Below are 19,864 nucleotides of genomic sequence, written 5' to 3' on the forward strand. Positions count from 1 at the left end.
GCTGCGCTGGGACCCCGCGCCCCGCCGGCCCCCGCAGCCCGCCTTCCCTGCGCGCCCCGCGTTCCGGCCGGGACCCCCCGTGTCCCTCCCGCCCGCTCAGGGCGTTCTTTGCCGCCAAGGGGACAAGTGGTTGCGGGGTTTCGTGCGGCGGGGCCCGGCCGGGGGCGGCGGTCCGTGACCTCGTTGCGGGGGCGGCGGGAGCGGGGACCCGGCCGCCGCCTCCCTCCCGCCGCGGCGCCGCCGGCGCGCTCGATTGGCCGGCCGGCGTCACGTGCGGAGGGGGTCACCTGATGGGGATACCCAGCGGTGATTGGGTGGCGGCGGGGGGCGTGGTCTCAGGCCCAGGCCCAGGCCCCGGCGGCTGCGGTGCGGCCATGTCCCGCTGGCCGGGCCCGGCTGGGCCCCGCCGCGCCGGGGCCGCGCTGTCCCCCGCGGGCCTCGACCTGGACGCGGAGCGGGAGCGGATCCGGCGGGAGATCGAGGAGCTGGAGCGGAGCCTGGAGCCCGGCGGGGCCGGCATCGAGACGGCCGTGTCCGACGCCAGCCTCAGCTCCGGCACGGGTAGGGCGGGACGCGGGCTCGCCCCTCTCCAGCCCCCGCCGGCGCTTCTGCTCCTGCCTTGAGTTGCTGCTCTGGCCCTCGAGATGCGCGTTGGGAGGGAGGCTCGCGTTGTTCGTGTGCTAACCCTGCCATCTCTGCCAGGGCTGCGCCCAGGCGGTGCTGGGGGAGAATTCTGGAGGACCCGAGGCGAGGCGCCTCCTCAGGGCTTTCCTTACCCAGCGTCCTTGCAGGAGAAGCCTCTCGCACTGGTGTTTTGCATGTTTTTGTGATGAAACCCATGGCAAGCTAGCGGGGAAGGCTTAGGGAGCCATCACACGTCCTGGTGGAGGTTTCCAGTCAGGGCAGGTGGTAACAAGCTGGCTCATGAAACGCAACAGCCCACCAAATATTGTTAGTAGTTAAATCGCAGCCGTTTCCACGCTGTCTGAACGGACAACACAAACTCTACTCTGTGAGCCACTCCTGCCTGGGCGTCCTAAAATTCATTTTTCAAAGCAAATGAGGTGGTAATAGTCTGGCTATCGATACCTCTGGTGGCTGGCACAGTCACTTCATCCACCTGTGTTTTGATCACGCCAGTCTGAGCAACGTGTCAGATGTCCGTAGCCGCACTGAATGCAAAACCGAGTAATGCTGAAGAGCGTGGAAGGGCTGTTGGGTGCTTTCAAAGTTTCTGGGTTCTGTTGGGTTGGAATGTTCACTTGGCTGTGCGCTCTGGAGCCTGTAACTTGCCATGACATACAGGACCAAGATGCAGCTTGATGGTTGCTGTAGTTCTCAGGAGCTGCTCATTTCCCCAACTCTAGAACAAAAAAGTGCATGCATTTTTACTTGACAATATTGACAGTATCCAAAAGCTCTAATGGTCTTGTCTAGGATACTATGTGGTGCTTTATTCTATATGCTTTAATTGAAAAGTCTTTGGTTTAGAAGCTTTCCTCTTTTTTTATCCCACCGTAGTCAGCATGTTGTTATTTTTGTTGTCTAACAGATGATGGTGAAGATGATGACTCGGATTCTCGTGATGAAATGGTAACCGTTTCCTCTGTTCTGGGGAAATCAAGGCAGCTGGCTTGACTCTGTAGCTTGGGAAGGATTAATGGACCTGGGCGTTTAGTTATTCCTGCCCAGGACTTTGTTTTTCACATGTAACAGAGAGACTTCTTCACGTGAAAACGAATGTCAGGGATCAGAGGCCTCACTGCTCTCGTGCTTGCTGATCTCTGTCACTGGAAACACACCAGTTTCTGGGGAGGTCACAGCGCAGTTGCATGTGAGAAAAAATCAGCTTGTGACCAAGAAATCTTTTACTTCTTTGTACCTGAAGAATACTGTGTTTGTGCACGAGGGGAAAACTACTTCTAAGACTTCTTACAAATCTGGTGGCCCTTGGTATTGTTTTAAACATAGTATTTTCTCAGACTATATATAAAGACATTTAGCAGAGAAATATCTTAGCACCTGTACAGCACAGGAGAGGAGAAGGTAGTCTGTAAGGACGAATCTGCTGCTGCAGATTGGAGCCAGGTGCAGAGCACGTTCATGAAACAGCCAGCCCTGCTTTGTGTCCAAAGCAGGTGGTAATAAATCATGTAAGGGAAGAATTGCTTCAGTAGAAGCACAAGTGGGGTGGAAATTTGAAGGGGTGGTTCTGAAGTACAGCCTTAGCCAGTAAGAGCTCCAGTGTGAAGTACAACTCTTGCAGTTTACTTACAGTTTTGTGGTTGATGGCACAAGACCATGTGTCGGCATGGTTCGGAGTCAGACTTTGGTTCAAAAGGCAGCAGGCTGAAGTAACGAACAGGGCGAAGGGGAGCTACGTGAGGCTGGTAACTGCCCCGGGAGCATTCGAAACAGCTGCCAGGGAGAGACAAACAGTGATGTGCCTCCAGTTCTTTTGAAAATCAGTTTTGTAAGAGAATAGAAGTACTCAGTTACAAAAACAATTATGTTACATACCTGCTTTTAAAGCAAGCATTTTTCTCCCTGTTCCCCCTTTTCCCTTCCTTCTTTTTCCCTTCCTCTGTGCCGTGCCCCTTCCCCCCCCCCCCCCCCAAATGCCGTATTTCCTTCAAGGAAATGGAAATAGAAGATGACAGTAGTGATGATGACATTGAAAGTAGTCTGCCACAGGATCCAGAAACGTGTCTGCAGATGAACCATGTGTACCAGGAAGTTATCCAGGAGAAGATTGAGGAAGTCGAGCTTCTCATTGCACAAAACAAAGAACAGCAGGTGAGTGAAACAGGAGTAAAATGTTAATTCCCGTGCTTTTCTGGGTTGCCATTTGCCATCTTCCCCTGCCCATCGAGCACTGTAAAACTTGCCAGGACATTCCTTATCCATCACAGGTACCAGTGGCATCAGCTGCAGCAGTGATAGTCCCTCACGCATATGCTGGTGTGGAGCTCAGCTTGCTTGGCTGGGAACCAGCTTCATTTTCTTCCTGGCAGTTCAAACCGATGTCACTTGACTGGCCTTTCAAAAGGCCTATTTGACTGATGTTTCCATGTTTATCACCAGAAATGCTACTGCTAGGGTATTATATCTTATATTTTAGCTTGTTGTAGCAAGTTAGTTTTGTTAACCATCTGCAGCGTACTATACAAACTCAATAAGTTCCAAACCCGGCCTTCGGCACGTACGCTGTTCTACAGTCTGGTGCTACAAAATGTGAACCCTGCTTGGGATGTTTGATGGCTCAGCCACTGCTCTCTGAAATTAGGAATTTGGAGGAGACACTGATACTGTTTAATTCTTGCATTACAGAAGGAAATCATGTGCGAGCTTGGTGGTCCAAAAATAGCAAAGGCAGGAGATGGTAGAAATCTACCAACAAACATATTTTTGGGTCATTTTATGAAGCCATACTTTAAGGATAAAACGACAGGAATTGTAAGTAAATATAACTAGGTTACATACTGTTACGTCTTTCAATGATAGATTTAAATTGTAACTGTGTTAAAACTGTGTTACATTTCAGCTGTGTAACCGTGAAAGTCCCTCAGTTTGAAACCTTTTTTTCCTCGCTTGTTGCTTACTTACCCTCTTTTGGAAATGTTTGTTCAACCCATGTCTGGCTGTGATGTCTGAAAGTGAGTTCTGAGGAGGGGCATTCCAGCCGTGGGGCACTTGAACATTCTTGTTTTCAACTTAACTTTGAACATTTGTCTTCATCTCCATGATCCAATTCCATGCTGTTGTTTAAAGTACTCGTTAAAATCTGACTGGTTTTGAAACTGAGTTTTCTGAGGCAAATGTCACTACTTTTTCCATGTGTTTTTAAAGGGTCACTGGCCAAAGGAGATCTTGACTTTTTGATGTAACTAAGATGTCAGCTGTCACCATACATCTATTAGTATAATATTCAAGCAATGACTGGTAATTTTTCTATTAAATCCTACCCAAGTTGTTAGTGCACCTGAAGTAGGTACAAACATGCCTAATACGTGTCCCCATGTTCAAAATGCTGCTTCAACCAGCCATCAGCTAATGCGAGCAGGCCTGGCTCTGAGCCGCGAATGTGCGCTGTAACCGTGGACAAATTTGAATTGCTTGAAGTATCTATTTGTATTTTTCTTCTGCCGTCCGATGTATCTGTGAGCTAGGGCGGATGAAGGTAACTTAGCAGTTTGAATGTGACAGTTTGCACAGGTTTGAGTCACCAGTCTTTTTTGTAGCAGTTCATGCTCGACTTCTAAGAAAGGGCAATCTTTTTGTCTCTTCCAATGTATCTAACCCTCCTCGTCTTCATTAGGGCCCTCCTTCCAACGAAGACACCAAGGAAAAGGCAGCTCAGGGCATAAAATCCTTTGAACAACTGCTTTCAAAAAAATGTGAGTAACTCTATGTGCCCTTCAGTGTTCTATAAGAGCTATAACAAATGTTTATGTTCATTTTGTTAGTTCCCCCCCTCCATTTGCAGTTGAATGTCAGCACTTCTGATATTTCGTACTTACAAAAAAAGTAGTTAAAAGTGAGTTGCTCTAGAAATTGTTTCAGCGAGTGATTAATGACCCCCTCCTTTCATTTGCATTTGTTTTGATGCACCAACTCCTGCAAGCACTCCAAAACCAAATGAGACTGTCCAAGGGTAGCGCTCAGATGAGGAGTTCAAGGGGCGCTTACAGCTCTGGATGGTTATGGACATCTGGGTGATGATGATTATTGGGGTCTCTTTGGAACTAAAATTGAGCAAGAGGCTGCGACTTGCCCAAGTCAGTCAGGACATTAGTGATTTAGGTGGGGAACTGTTACAGAAGACCTGGGGGATACTTTAACAGGGATATTGAAAGCAGTGGATTTCTTTTTCTTGGCAGTGGTTTTGCACTAATGTCTGAATGCTCCATTTCCCTGTTTGCTTTAGGGAAAAGCAGAGAGAAGACATTATTGCAGAAATCAGTAGCAAGTGACCGCTTGCAGCGCCTGCTTCAGCCGAAGTTACTGAAGTAAGTACTGTGCAAAAATCTTCTTTCTCCTAATGAGAACATCATATATGAAGGAAGGAGAGGGTATATGCAGAGATTCCACCTTCCTTCAGCAAGTGCTTGTGTTAACTGTTTGCGATTTGGTAAGGTTTCAAACCACAGCAGATACTTTGACTATCGCCGTTGGCCCTGGGAGAGCCCCTCCTGAATTACTAAAGTGGTCTTCAAATGCCCCTGTCCTGTGGGCTCCAGGGCAGAGGACGACACTGTTGGGGGCAGCAGCATCTTTCATTCTTTGTTGACACCTCTATTATCTGCGTGTGCACGTGGTACCAAAGGGTCTTGGACTGCAGTGTTCTGACCATAAGCGAGAGGTTGCAGCGTTTGGGTTGGGTTGTAAATGCCTGATGATTGTTTCACGGTTATCTGGCAGGTGGAGAGGTTTTGTTTTGTATTGTGGCATTTTATAACCATCTATTTCTTCCCATTGACACAGTGGTATAACTTAAAATAGTCTAGAGAGCTTGAAGCTGAAACTGTAATATGGAGTGAGTCATAATGGTGTCTCTAGTGAGAGATTTCTGTGCCTGGAGCTGGTGTATGGTCTTTGTTGCTGTTGCAGCAGTCGTTGGTTCTCTCTGTAACTACCGAAATGATTTATCTGACCTGTTTTGGGTCAATGATTTGCACTGAAGGGGCAAAAGCAGAACAATGCATGTGCCATGTGGGAAAACCTAGAACAACAGTTTTGTGTAGTGTGGCAATGAACTTGAAGGAAAGAACGCTACTGCTGGGGGAAGCATCTTTGCCGTACATCTTCTGATGCTGTTGACATCGTTCCTGTAGAGTCATATTAAGTGATGATAAAAATGTCTTTGAACAGGATGAGTTATTGGAACCAGAAACTGGAGAAAGTCAAGACTGAAATGGAGAAACAGATCTTGGAAAAGCAAATCAAAGAACTGGAGCAAGAAATAGAGGCAATTAAGTGAGAAGTCTTCTTTTTATGTTCTTTGTGATAATGAAAGTCTCTCCTTGGAGTTTACCTCTTAAAGTTCCCGCCTTCCTCGAGCACTTCTAGATATGACATTTGGAGAAATCTTTGTTTGTGTTGGCTTGCAAAAAATTAATGCTGTTCAAACTCTGCAGAGCGCTTGTTTCCCCAGTTCTTTACTAAGAATCATGGTTTGGGTCTCGATACACAACCATAGTGTCTATACCCAACGTAGAGGTGCTGTTTTAAATAGTTCTTGATTTAGCAGCAAGGAAGCAGAGAGCTTAGTAGTTCTGAGCTTTTGCTTGTTAACACATCTGGAGCAATGTATTTTGGTATTGCACTGAATGTTTCTCCTGCTAAACCAACATCAACTTGTAGGGGACTGTTTTTCACGAAGAAACATCATTTTGGGCAAAGTTACCATGTTAAAGAGCCTGATGCTTTGAGGTAGTAAGTGTTCAGTTCTTGTGAAAGTCAGTAACAGGTGGGAGGAATAAGATGAAGCAAGATCAGGAAGACAGAAGTGGCTGTTTATTTAACCATTTAATGTAGTTCCATCTTTCTCTTTGCCCATTCTGCTATAGCCAACTCCCGGAAAGTGACCTGTTAGGGAACAGATTCGATGAGCACGACTGGGAGAAAATTTCAAATGTCCACGTAAGTTGGGAGATCAGCTGTTTTATTACTTCTGATATCTGTGTCCCTTCTCTTGAGAATTACCTGACTTGGTCTAGTTTGCATCCAGCGTTCCCATCGTGCCTTTCTAGAAGTTGACTGTTGTGTGATCTGACCTTGGCGAGCACAGAAGCACTGACAATTTGATGTAATTGGTTAAATTTGATGATTTAATTCTGGAAAACTTAGCAATAAGACATCTCTGAAATACAAAATATAGTCCACGTATTGGTGTTCCTGTCTGTCCTGTTGGTTCAGTCCCAGCTACAAGACAAAACAGGCTTTTGCTGTTTCTTTTAGTTTGATGGACAACGTAGTTCAGAAGAACTGAGGAAGTTTTGGCAAAATTGGGAACATCCAAGCATCAACAAAAAGGAATGGACTGAGGAGGAAATAGAGAGGCTAAAGACAATAGCTGCTAAACACGGTTATCTGGACTGGCAGACTATAGCCCAGGAGTTGGGGGTAAGGTCTTCTGAGCTCAGAAGCAAGAGGTGCAAAGTCAGTTAATTCTGCCTTAACTGTGCCTCATGTCAGTTTTCAGAAAATGATGTTAATGTTAATTCGTTGTCAATTAATGCTTTTCTGAGAAGCATTTGAGACCAGTACCAAAACCATTTGGTGCTTTAGCCTTGCCCTCTTGCTTTTTATCCTCATAAAGATCCAGTTACCTGAGTGGCTCTGTTTTCATTGTATTAAGACAAACAGGACACCTTTCCAGTGCTTGCAGAAGTATCAAGTCTATAACAAAGATTTGAAAAGGAAAGAATGGACCAAAGATGAAGATCAGATGCTTTTGGAGCTTGTTCAGGAGATGAGAGTAGGAAGTCATATTCCATACAAGAAAAGTAAGTGACCTACAAGTGAAAGTGTCTTCCATTCACCTGTAATGGTTGGTTTTTTTTCACTCTCCAAGGCTTATGTCTGTTAATGTTTCTGCATAATAAAGCATCCAGCCTGCTCTGATTCGAGGTTTTATTTCCTACGAACGTTTCCATGTCCAGGATAGTCACAGTTCTGTGTTTTCACCATGTAGCACATCTTTTCTATGAAAAGCCGTAAGAAACACTGTGTTTTCGCTGTGTGTTTTCAGTGTAGCACCTCACTGTTCTAGCCTGTGATCTAGACGAGGCAGAACAGTGCTGTTTTCTAAATACAGGGGTACTGATTTCTAAAAGCCCCTTGTTGGTGAGCTGAATGAAGGAGGATGGTTGACTTTTCCCTCTCTTTTGCCTTGATGGGAGCAGTGATATATGCCTTTCCTGCACCTACCTAGAAGTTTCATTATATCAGCCAGAGCTCAGTATCTCTTGGTACCTTTATCCATCTTTGAAATTTGGCTGACACTGGCTGAGAGTTATTAACAAGTACCGATGGTTGTGTGAGCTTTGGTTTTTGTAGCAAAATCGTCAGAGTTCTTCCCTAGAAAAGGCAGTATTCGTTCATGGCCAGCTGTTGTGGCAGTTTTCAGTGCTGTGCCCAGAAGCCTTTTCTAGGGGTCACTACTGCTGCTTCTGTTCCTCAGAAGTATTGGAGACAGTATGACTAGTGAGGTGTAGTGCTGAGAATATAACAAAGCGTCTGGGGTCCTAAATCTAAGCCTGCGAGTATTAACACCTGGTGTCTTGAACCTGTCAGATATGCATTGGAGCAGAAGCCTTTCCTAGTTCTCTGTTGTTGCAAGATGGATTGTTGGGTCATCATGTGTCTAGTAAGGATAATGACATCATAAATAGTGACATTTTGTGTAGCTCTTTCAATTCTTGTTGGTGCCATTGTTTAAGTATTTAAGCTGAGGTTTAAATGCTTTTTACAGCAATCCACTGCGTGAAAATACCACAGTTACAATGTAAGTAAAGGAAGAAACGCTGTTTGCAACAGGCATTAAAATACACCTTTTGCATTTCTAGTTGCTTATTACATGGAAGGAAGAGATTCTGCTCAGCTGATTTACCGATGGACAAAGAGCGTGGACCCCAGTTTGAAGAAAGGACCCTGGACACCAGAGGAAGACACTGTAAGCTCCATTCCCTGATGCCTATAATTGCAGATGCAAAAAGTGGGAAGGTTAGATGCTGCATGGCTGTATACCCCTGAGCTTTACTAGTGGCACAAAGGAATGTAAAATGGACCGAGACGGGCAGTTTACAAGTGAAGAGCGCTTAGAAACTCCTAAACCCTTCTGTTCAGAGATTTACAACACCCTGGAAACAAATACAACTGTTTCTGTCTCAGGCCTGTTAGGATTATTACTGATGAGAATTTCAACTCTTGCTTTGTCTGATTGACACAGATGCTGTTGGCTGCAGTTAAGAAGTATGGAGAGCGTGACTGGTATAAAATTCGGACAGAAGTGCCAGGGAGGAGCGATGCTCAGTGCAGAGACCGGTAAGTACGCTGAACATAGCAACTGTGCTTTCCCGTTTATTACACAGAGCCAAGGTGCAACTTATTTTACAAATATGTTTGATTTGCTTAAACCAGTGTCACCTTACGGACTGTGTTGTAAAAAGTGGTTGTGGTCTAAATATAGTCCCTAACATCGTCTCCACGTAACCCTGCATTTGTAGTTATACAGAAGTCAAAAAGCTGAACTGAGTTTAGCAGAAAGAGCAGCGCATCGTTGCCTGTGGTGTGCTGCTCCTGCAGGGGAGTTGCCTGTGGGTTAGCAGAGGTTGGGAAGGGTGTTACGCAAAGTAAAGCGAAGCGGTCATTAAGCTCGGAGTGCGTGTAGGGAGAGGAGGTTGTCATCCCCGTATTGTCTGTGTATCTGTGAACAAGATCTAGTCAGTGACCTCCTGTAACTGAGCATTGATAATGAGGTGCTGAGCAATTTTCAGCCTTGGACCCAACTTCAGGAGACTTGGACTACAGTATGTCCTAATTTCAGTGACCCATTTTACAGCTGCTTGTTCTAATTCTTAATCATGTGGCCTGATATTTTTGAGAACAAAGAGTTTGTAGCTGTGCGGTGTAATGGAACCCCTTAGAAAAAGGAAAGATCTGATAAGGAATGCCGGTTTTGTTCAGCCTTGGAGTATGCAGTGGTGGTCGGAACTGTACAAGCAGGATTGAATGTTCCTTAGCATAACGTTTTCATTTTGAAGGTACTTAAAAGCATTGCACTGTGATGTAAAGAAAGGCAAGTGGAGTTTAGAGGAAGAAGAGCAGCTAATTGAACTGGTTCAAAAGCATGGCCTGGGTAAGTGTTTCTGTGGCTTAATCATGAGAAGTTTAGAGAGGTAAGCATTATTATGGAATTTATCATGTTACGCCCTGCAGCTGATATTAGCAGGCTCTGCTTCGTACTGATGATTGCAACCTTACTTATATTGTGTAGTCTGTTCCTGGAAATTCAGAGTTCTCTTATTTTCTCTAAGACAACTTTCTTTAACAAATAAAAGCTTTTCAGCATTCAGCTTAAGCTGTCTTCCAAGCGCTCCCTTACCGCTGCAAGGGAGCGCGTAGTTCTGCTAGGGTTTTTGTTATTGGGTCATTTTCTAGTAGTTTCTAACTTTAGCTGAGTGTAAAGTAGTGCAAAGTCTGATTGAAGAACACAAATGGGTATTAAGGTTTTGACATCTGTTCACGTAGTAACTCTGTCTCTTATACAAGGAAATGTGTAATATATGTATAATGATCTGCACTGAAAAGGTGTGTCACTCAGTTTGTTGCATTGATAGGTGCGCTCTACTCTGCATCCATTTTAGGTCACTGGAGTAAAATAGCTTCTGAATTGCCCCATCGGACTGGCTCCCAATGTCTAAGCAAGTGGAAGCTCATGATTGGGTCGAAGGTACTGTACAGAATTCTGCTACGTCACAGTCCCAGCTCTTTAAGATTCTCTAAACAAAAAGTGAAATCCTGTGAAATCAATACAAAAATTGACATTGATTTCACGCAATCAAGATTTTTGTCATGGATACTGGTGGTCTATTCTTTGATGTGTCAAAGCAGCCTTTGTTCTGAAGGTCTGAAGTTAATTTTCTCTATATTTGTACATTATCCAGAATTCCTTTACTGCCTTGAAGTGCCTCTAAGGGTAGGATATACCTAGGTTTTCATGTATGTACCTTGTGAGTTTTGATACCAGGCACTACAGAAGTTCTGGCTGCTTCAGATCACGTTAAAGATAGTCTTGTTCCCTTTGGTGAAGCACCTGCCCTAGGGAAGGTTCATGGAAACCCGAACATGTCAAGATGGAGCACTGTACTTAGTTTGTACTTCCACGTGCACCAGTTCTCCACACAAACTTGTCTCTATCCGTAGTTTTTTCTTTGCAATAAGAATCTAAACCAATAAAAATCTGTGTCCAAAGGCAATTGTCAGTTGTCGTGGATTTAGTTAATCTTAGCAGCAGTAAAGCAGAGCTATCCGTTTGGAAGTCACACCTTACTGGTAGGATACTGCCCCATAAAACTTTTTAACTTACTGATTTAAAAGATTTGCACTGGACACTGGCTAAAACTCATCTGTGCTTTTTTTGATTGAGAAGAAAAGATCTAGGCCAACAAAACGCCGACATGTGCAAGAGAGTTCTAGCTCTTCAGAGAGTAGCAGTGAAGACATAGAACTGGATTTCGCAGACAGTTCAGAGGAGGAGACAACGAGCAAGGAGGAACGTGTATTTCCCAGCATTGATTTGTGGATACCAACACGGACAAATATGAAGGAGCCAAATGAAGGACGATACCAAACTCCATCCCTTTTCTCTCCTGCGAGTGCTGATGCAAAGACCGGTAGCAGTGAAGTTCCAAGTGCAGCGTCGGAGTTGAACACCCTCCTGAGGGGCATTGCACGTCCGCATTCAACAGACATCGTTGTGAAGAATCCAGTAGAAGTAATGAACAAGGTGAATCCTGGGATTCTCTGTTCTTGATGGGGTTGGAGCTTAGATCAGGAGCCACCAGGAAGTGCAGTTGCTGCAGTATGTGATAAGCAGATGGCAAAATCTTTTTCATGCCTTTGGCTGCTTTCTCACTATGCCATTGGGGGGTGCTGTTGGAAACTGAGCTGTGGGATTAAACACATTTCTAGCACTGCCTCCCCATGCATCACCTAGAAAATAGCTGTGTTCTTTCCCACCTGTAGTGTCACAGAAACAAAGCTTCTTTTATATCTCCATAAAGCAGAATCATCCAGTCAATTGTGGTGTCTGTCTGCCCTGGTGACTAGGGTGCATAGGCTTAAAGTTTGGAAGAGTTAAGTTACTCGTACAGCCGTATCTGACTCTGAGTTGGGTTTTCACCCCTAATCAGGCGCTGAAACAGTACAAACCCTCCTAGCACGTTTTTTCAGAAAGATACTCCTTAGCAAAATGTTAAACGTCGAAGTTGCTATTTATGTTCACATAAGCAAAAATGTTCTGACTTTTGTGTTAAGAATTGCACGTGTGCCCTAGGCTGTGGGGCCGGTTGCACTGGTGACAAGTCTGTTGGGTACAGAAGTGGTGTGTCCTGGGGGTTATGGCACACAAGGGCTGGGAGTGCTTTAAGTTTGATTACAGTTACAGCATTATTTTACAAGTACAAGTTTAGGGAAGAGTTAGTGGCTTTTCCAAACTTCTTCCTATTCCTTGTACTGTTAAGCCAAAAAACGCAAAGAGAATCATCCAGTAAATTTTGACCCTCAGCATGGGTGTTTGCAGATACTTCAAAGGCTTTTACGAAGTAGGGGTTCAGTGTTGTGATAATGCATAAGGACTGTAAGGTAAGCGAATGTGCTTCAGGGTGGATTTAATTTAGTAGGATGCTTCCAGTGCTGAAAACTTGTCAGTGCAAGTAATTCTGTGAGATACTTTCCCTTTTATCTGTTCTTGTACACTTCTGCTTTAGGCTTCCAGATGTGGAAAGCAAGTGCTACAGGTTACCCTGGAGAATGTGAGAAGAGTATTAAGAAATAATACATGCTTTCAGAGGAGACTTGTAAGTGCCTCTTCTGTCTTGTCTGCTCTTGTGATGTGATGCTGCCAGGCTCTATTTAGTGGGAGGTGATTTTGACAGAATCACAAATCTTCTTGCACTGCAGTCTCAGGAGGAAAAGCTTGTAACTTTTTTTTTTCTCCTTCATAACTGCCCTGTGAGTAGTTTCTCCTGGGACTAATTATGGTGGAACCTTCCTAACTGGAACTCTAATTATGTATTTGTTCATGGACAGCAATCAAAGATACTAAAACCTTCTGCCACCGTTTTAACAAAAGTATCTGGAGTTGGTACGTCTGTTGGCCAGAAGCTTCAGGGGCTGCAGAATATCACGGAGAAAACTTACCGTCAAGAGAGAGAACGTTTGAGAAGAATGAACCTTGACAGAAAGCTTCTAATGGCCGTGACACCTTGGGTGGGCAATGTACTCCTGCCTTGCACCTTGCAAACTGGGAAGATGGCTTTTCATCAGACAAAAGGTAGTGGTGACCTGTCAGGGATGGTACTCTCCTACTTTCTGTCCCTAATTTCTGCCATCCTGTAAGTGAATGCCCAGCTGATTTTGATGTTGGACTTTTTTCTAGCTGATTCTATTCAAGAGAAGATTAAGTCGGTCAGTCTCGCGAGCACTCCTCTGTTCACGCTTTTCATTCAGGTAGGTTTTACTGTCATAGTAGCATTATCTGCTTTCAAACAGTGGTAATCTTTATTTCTGTATTTGATGCTTAAATAAGTGGTTTATCTTTGTTTCTTAAACTAGTCACCTAATTACTAGATTAATCTGACCTCACGGCTTGCACATGATGTTTCTTAAATAAATCCTGCATCCAAAATCTAATACTGTGAGGATTTTTTCTGTAAGTGTAAAAACACCCCCAGAATCTTGCATGTGAAGCCTTGTATTGTCACTGGCTCTACCGGAATATTTTTGTTTGCAACCAAATTTTAATGAAATCCTTATCTTGCAGCTCTTTCAGATTGATACCAATGGCTGCATGAAGATTATTCGTGAGAGAAGGCTAAGGCAGTCAGAGCTTCTTGGGGCTAATGCAAGAAGGCCTCAGCAGGTATTGCACGTGGTCTGTTTCTAAGATTTTCCCACTGAAATCTTGACCAAAGTAGAGATTTTTAATTGTGTGTGGCCAGTGGGTGCTGTTTGTGTGCGTGTGTTACCACTTTGTTTTGGTTCAGAAGCGTAATACAATGCATAGGGTGTTGGCGGATGTGGGTTTGATTCACATCTGTGCTGTTTTAATCATCTTTAGATATCTCAGAAGTATAATTTAATATAATTTTTTTGGCAGGCTTCCCAAAATACGGAGACTTCTTCAGGTACCTACCAGAACATTTATTTTTATGATGTGCAAGAACTTTCACTTAATTCGTCACCGTTACATTAATGACCAGTTTAACTGAAGGAGAACTTTGGGAACAAAACTGCATTGTCATGCTCATTTTTTGCTAGCTCTTGGATTTTCAGTTATTGGCTGAATATGTTACCCTTTGGTAAGGACTTGAAAAAATACTGAAGGGATGGGGGACCAGTGGCACTGGGCCACCAGTTCTGTAGACTATTGCTGTTACGCTGTTCTCCAGCAAAGTGCTGGCTGTAGTGACCGTGCTGGCACTGGCCAAAACCCCAGTTTGTGGTTGTCATCCTGGCTGGCGCAAGTGCCGGGGTAGTGCTGGCCAGCACAGTTCCTCGCGTGCGGAGCTAAGGTGCGTTCCCTAGCCCACCTGTCGTTTCTGGGGAAAACTACATCATCACTGAATGAGGGTAAGCTTGCTGCATCAGAGTTATCTGAAGGATGTCAGGACAGGGCTTGATTAAATCAAGACTACAATGTTGTAGGAACTCTCACAAACAGGACTTCTGCTACTTTCTGTGCAGGGGACTTGATGCTTAACAGCTAAGGAATGGCTTTTGAAAATACTGTTCATTCTTTTTAATTTTATTTTTATTTTATTTCCCCTCCTCTATAGGCAGTTCGTCACAACCTTGTACTCAGAGGAACTCCCGAAGGGGCATACCAAGGAATGCTGTCAGGAGACCAGTTGCCTTAAAAGCAAGGGAGACTTCTGCTGCCTTGCAGAGCAGTGCTCCTGCCGTGCAGGGAGCTCCTCCAGCCCAAGTGCAAAGGCAGAAGCCTAAAACTGTCTCAGAATTACTGAGAGAAAAGCGGCTAAGAGAATCCCGGGCTAAGAAAGCTATGCAGAGGACAGTATTTGTTGCCCCTCAGGTGCTGGTTTCGGGACCTCTGATAATCCAGCACCCACCACAGCGAATCATTCCTTCTGCACAAGCAGGGAGCAAACCTGCGGCAGTTGGTTGTACAAATAGCGAAGTACAGTGTGCACCAGCTCCATTGCCAGCATTTACTTCTGTTGCAGGTTCAACTTCTGCTGCTGTGCTTGAAAACCATTCCTCATCAGTGCCGGAAACCAGGGAAAGCCCTGGTTCCTCACAAGGGACAGAACTCCAGTCCAGTAAGGAACTAAAAGAGCAAGCTTTGGAAAGTAGCTCTGAAGGAGGGTTTTTTCCAGGCACAAATCCAGCTGCAGCAGAGCAGGCCCCGCATCAGGGAGGGTGCAATGGTCAGGTCGTAGCTGGTAGCTCAGCTTCAGTAGTGTTGCAAAACCAAGCTTTTGTGCCACATCAGATTACAGTGGTGCCTGTTGGCATTGAGTCTGGCACCAACAAATTGTCTCTTTCCACACCAGTTACCTGTGACCTGAATAGTAATGGGTCACAACAGAGGCCGGTCAATCTATTGCCTGCTCTTGTAACTCCACAAACTGGTTCGCATTTGATTCCCAGCAGCATACTGCCTTTCGCGTGGGTTGTAACGCCACAGGCTTTGCTCCCCACCGCTGTACAAACTGTGGTGGGTGTTCCCCAAGGACTGCCAGCTGCTGCTGTGAGAAGTCAATGTCCGACAACCGTGACTTCCGATGGCAATGTCTCTGGCTTAGGAGTGCCTCCCGTACCAGCTGGAGCAAATACACCTCACCCCATCAGTGCAGAGACAAAAGCACCGAGTGCCCAGCTAGCAGAAGGAGTACCTTTGGGAAAGACAGCTAACCATTCCACAGTTCTCTTACCTGTGACCTCAGCAAGTCCTGGATGCACCACATCTTCTGCAGCACCTGCATGTTCAGGTGGCTTCTCCAAGGCTTCGGACCCCTCTGCGGCTCAGAGTGCTCCTCCACCTGATGCACCCGCCCTGCATGCTGTGCTGCTGCCGCAAACACAGCTACCTGCAAGCACTCAAGGGTCTGATTCCCAATGTGTGTCAAGTCTCACTAGCTTGGGGAAGAGCCATGACGCCACTACAACAAGCGGATCATCCTCCAATGCGAGCGTTGTCGTGAAAGGGACTGTGCTCCAGCCAGGAGATCCAGTTCCCCATAACAATGTCCCAAGGAACTCTGATTGCTTTGCTGCACAAGCATTGAAAAATAGACCTATTGCTGCCAAACCTCCAACTGCGCAGCCTGCTGACAGTCCCCCCCAGCCAGCCACTTCGAGCGCAGAAAAGAATCAACTTGACTTTAGCCTGATTTCCCTTGAAGATGAGGGGCTAGTGAAGGAGTGGCTGACTGGGAAACAAGGTGTCCGGGTACCATCACTGCAAACCAGGTTGCCTTATTTGCCACCTTTTCTGTGCAATTTAAAAACCCTCTCAAAGCTACTTCTGCAGAAAGCAGCTCTAGAAGAGCAAGCGGCATGTCTTCTGCCTTCTGATGCCAATCAGGATGAGGGCACTGGGGTTGATTTGCACGCTATCAGAGAGCTGGTGCAGCAGAAACTCGGCGATAACCCTGCTTACCTCCTACTGAAAGCCAGATTCCTAGCAGCCTTTACACTCCCAGCTGTACTAGCAACTCTGCCTCCTCCAAAAGTGACAACAACTCTGTCAGCCAGCAGGAAGCAATACGAAGAGAGTGATGAAGAGGAGTGGCAGAGCGAGGAGGACGTGTCTGAGGAAGAGAGTTGTGGGAATGAATTAACAGGTGTACGGTTGGATTGGACAGTTGGAGATGAGCCTGGAGATAAAGATGCTGATTTATTAAATCAGGTAAAACAGAGGTGCCAGGGACTAAAAGCAGAAAGTTACTGCCAGCTAAATATTGCACTGGAATCCAGGGTGAAACCCCCACTGTTCTTAAGTGTAGCAGAAATTTGATCCTTTTCACTAAGCGGTTTTGCAGCTGATAAAGGGAAAAGCTTTCTAGCTCAGCTGGGAGCCCTTAGTCCTCACAAGGGTAAAAGTCTGTGGTTTCTGTAGCACGTTAAACTTGACATGATAGTTCCCAGAAGTGGGTATCAAAGGTCCCTTCCTCTTACAGTTTATAATCTGCTGCACCGACTCTTCTGTTTTTGAAATCAGGCCCTTGTTTTTCATTGTATGTGTCCTTTAGACTCCAATAATATCACAGGAATTTCTCCTATTGCCATTTGAGGTCTTTGTCCCAAATTGGTTTATATGACTAGATTATTAGAGCTTATGGATCGAGGTAAGCCATAATGTCAACCTAAAATCAGTCTCTGATTTTTAAGTTTAAATCCATTACTGCCCAGCACTGTTTCTTACAGAACATGCCGAGAAGCGTATCTTAAACTTGCGTTTCAATTCATTGTGGCTCCAAAATAAACAAACAAAACACTAATGAAGGTAAATACAAAAGATAAATGGCTGTTTCTACAGAAAGATGGCAAAGCTGCCTAAAAATCAGAGCTTTCCCATAGTAAAAGCCAGCAGTTATCTTTCTGTTCCGGCTCTGACTTTTGTGTCTGGGCCGAGTTCAGTGTAGTTTGAACTGTGAGCGGTTCGTCCAAAAGTCACCAGCAGTTCTTTGCTGCCTGATAGTATTACTGCCAACCTGTGTCATCTTCCACCAGGCTCCCTCCCATTCCTTTTTTCTAACGTTACAGCTGAATTGTTTTCCTGGTGCTTTTCAGTGAGAAGTTTGTGGTAGGGGTGTATTTTACAAGAAATCAAAAGTTTTTCTTGACCCGTGTTGTCTGGGGCACTGTCTGGCTCCAGCAGTGAAAGCTGAAGCATCACTTGGGCAGGCGCGCAGCCTCTCTAACAAATGGCTATGGCTGCAACAACAGAAGCTACAGGAATCGCTCCAGTTTGGTAGCGGTAGCAGAAGCAGGAAGAAACGCCAGAGTTGGCTGAAGGTTTTGCTCTGAAAACCTTGGGATGTTTTGTGCTTGCTGTGACACTGGTGATAGAACGTTGTTGTCCCATGCCCAATTTTCAAGGTAAATGGAAGATTGTTTTGGAAATTTTGCTGAGCTCCCTAAAATAAAAAGTTGGCTGAAGGGATTCTTTTGCAATTACGCTAGCTCTCATGGTGTTGATAGTCTGTCTTGCTTATGTTGCAGGGCATGGGAGCTGAAGAGAATGCTGCACAGTCTGTCTTGGACTCCTGCACTGATGTGGCTGATGCCAGTGCTCCTCAAATCAGGAGAAGTGCCCGCTTCAGGAAAAGGAGGAGGATGTGAGAAGGAAATGTGTTAGTAGCTACTCAGTGAATCTTGTATTTCTTGCCTGAGAAGAGAACCTGAAATACGTTTGTCTGTGATACAGCTTAGACAATGAATAAACCCTAGGAAAGGACTGAAATTATCTCAACTTTTGTTCCCTTTGGACACAGAGTTCTACGGTCACCATTAATCATAGACTAAGGCTAATACTTTCACTTTCAGGGGGAGGGAAAGTTGATATCTGCATGATAAAATTATATATAAAAGTCATGAAGTTCAAACATTTGGCAGCCTTTTAGTCTGTACCACCGCCTACTAGTATTATCCCTAGCTGGTAGCACTCCCCAGGCTTAGCTGCTGATATGAGACTAGCAGAGGGTCATAACTGGTGGGACAGGAAAGCCCAGGCGGCTACTGCTGAAGAGGGGGTTTGGGTGTGTGTGAATGCTAAACACTTGCAGCAGAAGCCAAAGTAAATCCTTGCTGCAGGTTCCAAGCTGGTGGCCAGATGTCCTTGCCGGGGTTGTCAGGCAATCCTCTAGACCCAGGGCAGGCGGCAGCAGCTCCTTGTGTAGTTTGCCCTCTGTAGCCTGGCTCAGGAGTCTTGAAGGGAAGAATAGTATTAAAAGCTGGTGGGAAGCTGAGGCTTAAGACCAGTGGGTACTTCCCTGGAGTTTGTCTTTAACACTTATCATTGAACAACTTTGTGGGGGATTCCCCCCCCCCCCCCATATAACTTTATTTCTGTACCTGTATGACAGGGCAGCTTCTATAGGGCACAAGTGTGTGATGTCTTAATGTCTGTTGAGGCTTTTGGTGAAATAGACCAAAAGAACATGAATGGTGTTTGCGTGTGGTTGTCAATGAGACTGTTTGGAGTTTGTCTTTAAAATTGGTTTTAGATATTCCAAAAGGGCAGCTTCCCTATAAAAATGCTGTGACTAAGAGGAGTTTGTTTGTGCTTTGTTACAGGAGTCACTGGAATGAGGTCTGCCTTCCTACGTGGCAGTAGGAGATACCCTTTGCACTATTCACTTTTAACGCTTCCAACAAACTGACTAGATGGACCTGGGGAAGAGAGGAAAATGGCTGGACTGGTTTTCCCATCACCTGACAAAGTCTGCATCTTGAGACGAGTTTCAAAAAATGAAACAAAATGGCTGAAGGGGAGTCTTTCAGACATAGACCAATTCTGTTCTCTTTTGAACAAGCACCTGCCATAGATGCTGGGGAGGAAGATTGCTGGAGACCTGGGGAAACCAGCGATGATGGTTATTTATTTCCTTTAGCCCCTATTTATGTGAATGTTTATCCATGTGCAGAATATGTTGTTCACTGGGTGTTTTGTTTTTTTTTAGTGCTGTGACAGTGGTTTTGGTTGATAGCTAACTGATGGAATACTGCTGAATAAGCAGCAGATTAATTTTGTATCCAAATGAGTCTTGAGTATTTGTTGAAATACAGATGTTTTATTTTTCTCACTTAAAAATTACTGATGTATTCTGTGTGGTTTTTTTTTATGGTAAATAGTGCTTTTAATAATGTGTGTATGAGTGTGATTGCTAATGAGAAAAATGAAGTCTGCAAGCTGCATGAAAACCAGGAAGAATGTGGAAAATGAATATGCATGTGGCTGAAACTGCAGGATTGAATTAGGCTTGGATTCTTTCTTGATGCTTCCACAGCCTGCCCCATACAGACATTAGCAAATCACTGAACAAAAACTTGTTTCTTCATTCATAAAACAGCAATTTGTGTCTTACAGAGAGGTGCAAAGCTGGCTGAG

General features: G+C 45.0%; 1 protein-coding gene across 2 annotated transcripts; it reads left to right on the forward strand.

Moving 5' to 3' along the window:
* The first annotated feature begins 294 nt into the window (after nucleotides 1–294).
* SNAPC4 (small nuclear RNA activating complex polypeptide 4) lies at nucleotides 295–19,570 on the forward strand. Of its 2 annotated transcripts, none has more exons than XM_075112341.1 (23): nucleotides 295–561; nucleotides 1,553–1,593; nucleotides 2,638–2,796; nucleotides 3,331–3,456; nucleotides 4,319–4,397; nucleotides 4,928–5,009; nucleotides 5,872–5,976; nucleotides 6,570–6,642; nucleotides 6,961–7,125; nucleotides 7,361–7,508; nucleotides 8,571–8,677; nucleotides 8,954–9,048; nucleotides 9,768–9,862; nucleotides 10,371–10,456; nucleotides 11,156–11,512; nucleotides 12,495–12,584; nucleotides 12,817–13,060; nucleotides 13,166–13,236; nucleotides 13,550–13,648; nucleotides 13,886–13,913; nucleotides 14,565–16,660; nucleotides 17,977–18,092; nucleotides 19,051–19,570. In XM_075112341.1, exons 1-23 carry the CDS (start codon nucleotides 375–377, stop codon nucleotides 19,088–19,090), a joined length of 4,689 nt encoding a protein of 1,562 aa, XP_074968442.1. In that variant the 5' UTR covers nucleotides 295–374; the 3' UTR covers nucleotides 19,091–19,570. The 2 variants fall into 2 exon arrangements, with proteins under 2 accessions (XP_074968442.1, XP_074968443.1); XM_075112342.1 differs by having other exon boundaries at nucleotides 296–561; nucleotides 17,977–18,107.
* Nucleotides 19,571–19,864: the final 294 nt, after the last annotated feature.

Source organism: Phalacrocorax aristotelis, chromosome 17 (genome assembly GCF_949628215.1).
Source record: "Phalacrocorax aristotelis chromosome 17, bGulAri2.1, whole genome shotgun sequence".
NCBI lineage: Eukaryota > Metazoa > Chordata > Aves > Suliformes > Phalacrocoracidae > Phalacrocorax > Phalacrocorax aristotelis.